The sequence below is a fragment of the Arachis hypogaea genome, chromosome 8 (assembly GCF_003086295.3).
Source record: "Arachis hypogaea cultivar Tifrunner chromosome 8, arahy.Tifrunner.gnm2.J5K5, whole genome shotgun sequence".
NCBI lineage: Eukaryota > Viridiplantae > Streptophyta > Magnoliopsida > Fabales > Fabaceae > Arachis > Arachis hypogaea.
In genome coordinates this window covers 32,957,819-32,964,291 of record NC_092043.1, presented here as the reverse complement: position 1 = coordinate 32,964,291, position 6,473 = coordinate 32,957,819, and the positions used below count along the sequence as shown (strand labels likewise).

The 6,473-nt window shown below is 29.5% G+C and overlaps 1 protein-coding gene across 5 annotated transcripts; it reads right to left on the bottom strand.

Annotated features, from left to right (window-relative positions):
- Positions 1-2,383: 2,383 nt before the first annotated feature.
- On the bottom strand, positions 2,384-6,180 carry LOC112707070 (sodium/hydrogen exchanger 7-like). 5 transcript variants are annotated; one of them, XR_011864785.1, is made up of 8 exons: positions 6,052-6,180; positions 5,663-5,965; positions 5,418-5,549; positions 5,121-5,304; positions 4,430-4,812; positions 3,433-3,532; positions 3,131-3,211; positions 2,384-3,054 (listed from the first exon to the last, which is right to left on the bottom strand). XR_011864785.1 is itself a non-coding variant. In XM_072201123.1 (7 exons), the coding sequence occupies exons 3-5, from the start codon at positions 5,442-5,444 to the stop codon at positions 3,516-3,518; spliced, it is 228 nt and encodes a 75-aa protein (XP_072057224.1). In that variant the 5' UTR covers positions 5,445-5,549; positions 5,663-5,965; positions 6,052-6,180; the 3' UTR covers positions 2,384-3,054; positions 3,131-3,211; positions 3,433-3,515. The 5 variants fall into 5 exon arrangements, 2 of the variants coding, with proteins under 2 accessions (XP_072057224.1, XP_072057223.1); XR_011864786.1 differs by having other exon boundaries at positions 4,682-4,812; positions 6,052-6,174; XR_011864784.1 differs by lacking the exon at positions 6,052-6,180 and having other exon boundaries at positions 3,729-4,812; positions 5,663-6,028.
- Positions 6,181-6,473: the final 293 nt, after the last annotated feature.

Here is a 6,473-nt window from a genome sequence, read left to right as displayed (position 1 = left end):
TAATAATAATAATAATAATAATAATAATAATAATAATAATCAACAACAACAACAATAATAATAATAATAATAATAATCAATAAAATTATTAGAAATTATTCTAAAAAAATTTAAAGTTAAAATTATTTGATATTTTTATATTTAATATAATTAAAAGATGTCTTATTTTAAAAATTATGTTTGTATATTTTAATTTAGATTTCAAATCATTATTATTCACTACTTGTTTTTAACGAAAAGAGTGTATTAATAATATTATTATTATTAATTACATAATATTATTATTATTAATTACATAACAGAATTTATTCGTTATATTTTTATGTATATATATATATTCACTAAATAATAATAATAATAATAATAATAATAATAATAATAATAATAATAATAATAATAATAATAATAATATACTTTTTTGTTAGAAATAAATAAGGTAAATAATGATATTTTAAAATTCAAATTAAAATATTTTTTTAATACAAATATGATTTTTAAGATAGGACATCTTTTGATTATATTAAATACAAAAATATCAAATAGTTTCAACTTTAAATTTTTTGTAGAATAATCTCTAATAAATGTTTTAAATATTATTATTATTATTTAGTGACTGTATATATTATAAATACACATATAAAAATTTAATGAATAAATTTATTATTATTTTTTTCAAAATATATAAAAATTATGATACAATATTATTATGTAATTAATAATAATAATAATAATTTTTTTTAAACGGAAGACTGTTATGTCTAACGGGAAAAAACATTAGTGATTGATCTGTGTATTTTTTTCTTGGGGACTAATATGTCTGTTTTTAAAATCTTTGGGGACTGATTTGGATAATTACTTTACCGGAAAATAAACCGAGAGCTGATTTGTCTGTCGGAATAAAACTTTGAGAATTAATTTGTGTATTAATTTTTTTGGAACTAAAATATTCGCTTTTAAAATCCTTAGAGACTGATTTGGGTAATTACTCTATTATAATATAGAGTAAAGTATCGTTTTTGACCCCAACGTTTGGGGTAAGTCCCAAATTTGTCCCTAACGTTTCAATCGTCCTATTTAAGTCCCTAACGTTTCAAAATTGACTCAATGTTGTCCTGCCGTTAGGGATCCGTTAACAGAATTGACGGCGGGACAAAATTAAGATGATTTTGAAACGTTAGGGACTTAAATAATAGGACGAAAACGTAAGGGACAAAAATGATACATAAAAATAAATTTAATTTAATTTTATCTTTCAATAATATTAATTTTTTACTGTACATAATATTCAATTATTTTTTAATTACATCTAAATAAATTACACTTAATCACATTACTTTCATTTTAAATAAATTTATTTTTTTATAATTTTAAAGAATTTTGATACATCGGAGACAAAAGGTATAATTTATATTTTATTATATATATTATTTTTTTCTTTTCTCTCCAAGTTTATATACTAGTCATTCTACAAATATTTCATGATAACTAAAAATTTTTAAGAGTAAAATTATAAAAAAATAATTTATTTAAAATAAAAGTAATATGATTAAGTGTAATTTACTTAGATGTGATTAAAAAATAATTGAATACTATATATAGTAAAAAATTGATATTATTGAAGAATAAAATTAAAATTTATTTCTATGTATCATTTTTGTCCCCAACGTTTTCGTCCAATTTAAGTCCCTAACGTTTTAAAATCGTCTCAATTTTGTCCTGCCGTCAATTCTGTTAATGGATCTCTAACGGCAGGCACAACTAGAAAATGGCTTAATACAGATAGATTTACAGACAGATTTGGTATATATTATAGACAGATTTTTGGTTACCGACGAAATTACCGACGGATTTTGTCCCTCTGTAAAAGCCTCGTCGGAAATTATTTACCGACGGATTTTTTTTGTCGAAAAATTACCGACGAATTTTTACCAGTTACCGATGGATTTTTCCTCTGTAAATTCTCTATCCATTTCCCTAAGATGACGAACTTTCCGATGGATTTTTCGTCTGTAATTACAGACAGATTTTCCAACGGATTTTCTGTCTGTAATTACAGACGGATTTTTCGTCTGTAATTACAGACAGATTTTTCGACGGATTTTCGTCTGTAATTACAGACGGATTTTTCGACAAATTTTCCGCCTGTAATTTGAATCTTGGAAAACCATCTTACACTCTGATTACAGACAGAAAATCCGTCTGTAAATCCGTCAGTAAGGTAAAATATTTTTTTTTAGATTTTTCTATTATAAAAATAAACTTGTTTTCATACAAAATAAATATAAATTTAATACAAATTTTTATCTAATTTGTATTCAAATATTTATAGTATTTCAAAAAATAAACAAATTCATTTTATTATCAAACTAAAAGAAAAGTACTATAATAAACAAACAAGTCAATATAATTCAAAATACAAACAAAATGTATTGATACATCAACTATAATCCTCAATGTATTATTCAACCATACTAAAACTATCAACCATATTAAAAGCTGTGTTATTTTCCATACTAAAATAGAAATTGAAAAACTCCAAAATCTCGAGATCAATTTAGACCTCAGATACAACAATCTCTCAAAGTGAAATCCCAACTTTTCTTGGGAATCTGTTGAAATTAGAAGTACTTGATCTTTCCACAATCAACTCACTGGAGAAGTCCCTCCACAAGTTGATGACATGAGCAGCTTGGGAGTGCTTAATTTCTCCTACAATAACCTTCAAGGAAAATTGGACACAAAATTCTCTCATTGGCTGGACAAGGCATTTGAAGGGAACCAACAGCTTTGTGGAAGCCCTCTTGATCACTGCAACAGTGATGATGCTTCCAGCAGAGATCAATCAGGCCTAACTGCATCATCAGTAGTGGTAATATCTGCCATTTCAACTCTAGCCGCAGTTGCGCTATTTATACTTGCATTCAAAGCCTTCTTCAGGTATGAGCATAACGTTCGAAAAGTTTGAACTAGTATTATCCATTTGCAAACATCAAAATTTGACTCCACAAAATCCTTGAAATCGTTGAATTTTCCAGTTGGGTCCTCAGGCAAGTCCTGAAAGGTGCATTAGCAGTTGAAAAAAATAGAAAAGAAAAAGAAATATCATTGCCATGATAAGTATTGAGAGTACCTTCTCCCAATCAGAATTGAGGAGAATGTCCGCTGTTACTACACCCTCCAGCAGAAGAATTATGATCATGCTCATCATATACTGGCTTTGAATTAAGGTCATTAATCTCAAAATTATAGAAAGTGCAGCAAGCCCAATGTTCCACTTAGTTGACCAATAAAAAGTCTTTTTTCTTTAATATTTTCTTTAATAACTTAATTACAAGAATAATAATCACAAATTGAGAAGTATTATGTGTGATTCAATTTGTTAGCTGTTCCATTCTACCGTATACACTTGACACAAGCAATGAAAAAGGATACACATGAGAGACAATAACCATTCATGCTATCTGCTGCCATATGTCCTAGACATGTTACCACACACATGAAAATACCAGTGCAAATTAAAGTATAAGCAAACCTGCAACAAAAAGTGAAAGCATAGGAGCATAAACCACTACTTCAAATCAAAAGCTCTAATATTAGTTAGTATATAACATGGTTCTAATCATTAGTATTAATGTCATTATTAATTTATTACTAATGAAGAATGATAACAGAAGGAAGATTTATTTTGAGAATAAAATAAATATATAAATGGAAGTATAATTGATTACCATGTCTCAGATACAAATTCAAAAGTAGGTGGTACATCTTATCTTTCTTCTAGCCAAATTTTGATTATCCATAAATCATAAATGATCATTGACATACCTACTATTCCCATGATAGAATTAAAGAATTTAAAGAATGACCTTAGGGTTCTTGCAATTGAGATCATGTTAGAGAGAGTATATTTAGAATTAAAGAATTTAAACAAAATATATTTAGAATTCAAAGCCTTCTTCAGGTAATAACTGTGTACAAAGCTCGAGATGTGGCTTTTATTTTAATTATTTTAATTTCAACCTTGGGCTTCTATTTTGAAGAAGCTTTCGTTCATGGATCCCCCTTCTATGGCGGCCACCAACACTTGTGTACAAAAACAAAAAAAGTGCCAAATTTTCTTTTTCAAAAGATTAAGAAAAGTGTGGCCAAATCAATTCTGAGTCACCTAACTCAAGTTGTTTAGTTGGACTTGTTCTTTCTCCTTTATATATATATATAGAGCCTTGCTCATCACCCTTTCTAATTATATGTTTGTGGTATAGTTCCTTTTATAAATTGAATCATGGCACAACAATATAAGTTTCTGGCATAATCATCACCAAGCTAAGATGGCATTTAAGAAAGTAAATTTTGGTTTCAATCATGGTCTTATCATTGTACACAAGTGGCACTTGTTTATTGAGAAGCAAGGATTGGGGAGAAATTTTACCTCCACTCTCTTATTCAGGATGTCAAGATCACCGCGATTATTGTCAGTTAAAGCACAGTGCCATACAAAATACTCAATGAACAACTCTCCAGATGAACCAACCAAGTAACAATGTGAAGCCATAACCACAATTAACTACAAGAATGTTATTGTCTGATGCGATTTGAAGGTATAAAGCTATTCATGGAACAAATTAAGCTTTCTGAAAATATGATTCATGACAATTATCACCAGCAACAGAAAAGCAAGAACCTTGATAACAGATGCTTCAAAACACAAAGTCCACCAAAGGTCAATGTTTCTTCCTGGAGTTAACTTCTTTAGAATCTTGCAGCCTCCATTAGCATCACAAGATTAAAGTAATTGCTAATGGAATAGACCACCTAAAGCACGCTTTAACTGAAGGGTCATCAAATTGATCCAAACATATCTTCGGCAGTTTAATAATGACTAATTCTCATACAAAAATCCAACATGGGCATTCCAACAAATTAAATTACATAGGCTCCCAAATTTAAAATTGAACACAATTTGATAATTAACTAATGTTACCTGATAAATTTCAAATTGCATGAATTATTATTAGAGAAAAATAAAAAAAAAGCCATGAGCATTGCAATGTTAAACCCTCTATAAGCAAGATATAATCACAAACAGTTACAATGCATAACCCTGAAAAGAAGAATCTAACCTGCAATAACAGTTTCACTGCTTGAAAATCTAACCAGAGAAGATTCTAATCGTTGCACTTCCCTAGTACCACTTATAAGTGATTCACGAATTGGAGAAGGCAGAGCGCCCAACATAGGATGCATACTAGTTATTTTAGGAAGCTTCACCAAAGGAGGATTTCTGAATAATTTCTTTAAATCAGTCTGAAAAATAAACAAATCCATTAATTGATGAACAACACAATTATAATTCCAGAGAAGAGCGAACCGTTAAGGTAACAGATGAAGAGAAAAGCATGAATATCACCAGAGGATACCTGGACAGCATCATGCAGATGCAACATCTCTTTCTCCTCCAAAATCCCAGCCTTCTCAAGGTCTTGAACATATTCAATTAAGTGATTTAGCACTACATATGTGGCTTGCCTTGTTTTCACAACTCCTAAGACCTGAATGACAGCCATCACATCAAATTGAGCAAAAAAAAAAAAACAGAGTTAATTTAACCCTCTTTAACAATAAATAGTATTTCGCAAGATAAAAAGCCAAAACTTAGAACTACCTATGAAGTCATGTAATTGTTGTCGAGCAACTCTGTGTGCACGAAGAAACGCAGCACAAATATTACAAGCAGATTCCAACCTTTCCACAGTGAAGTATGTAACTAATTTTGGTAGAAGCATACTAAACTGAAGAAACTTGTAGTAATTTGGAAAGTGAACATTAGATTTTAAGCCTTTCCAGTCACATAGAGGCTCATGTGAAGCCAAATCTATTGCCTCCTCCACAGATAACATCAGAATATTAGCTGTCATTTGAGAAATTTGTCCTTCATCAAGCATCTCCCAGTAAGCAGCTTGGACACCTAATACGAGCAACAAGCTCTCAAATTAGTCATGATACTAATGTGGTTGAAGCAATCAAGTTCATAATATTAGAAAACTATCATACTCAGACTATAAGGATAATGTAAAAGTTGCTAAGAGGGCAAGGACGTTAAGAGGTGTAAAGTGCATAAAAGAAAAGGTGAATCAAGAGAAGAGAGGTTGTCCAATATGTGTATGTATGATTTTGTTAATTACCTTGGAAGATGATGAGCGGATAATTTATACGCTTTTTGGCACTGTTTTTAGTATGTTTTTAGTACATTTTAGTTAGTTTTTAGTATGTTTTTATTAGTTTTTATTTAAAATTCACTTTTCTGGGCTTTACTATGAGTTTGTGTATTTTTCTGTGATTTTAGATAATTTCTGGCTTAAATTAAGGGACCTGAGTAAAAATCTGATTCAGAGGCTGAAAAAGGACTGCAGATGCTGTTAGATTCTGACCTCCCTGCACTCGAAGCGGATTTTCTGGAGCTACAGAAGCCCAAT

Excerpts from the sequence above, each read along its gene's own strand:
- LOC112707070 (XM_072201123.1), bottom strand. The coding sequence starts at position 5,444 with ATGTTGCATCTGCATGATGCTGTCCAG. Across the intron at positions 5,305-5,417 it reads ATCTGCATGATGCTGTCCAG|ACTGATTTAAAGAAATTATT; the intron begins GTATCCTCTGGT and ends TTTATTTTTCAG.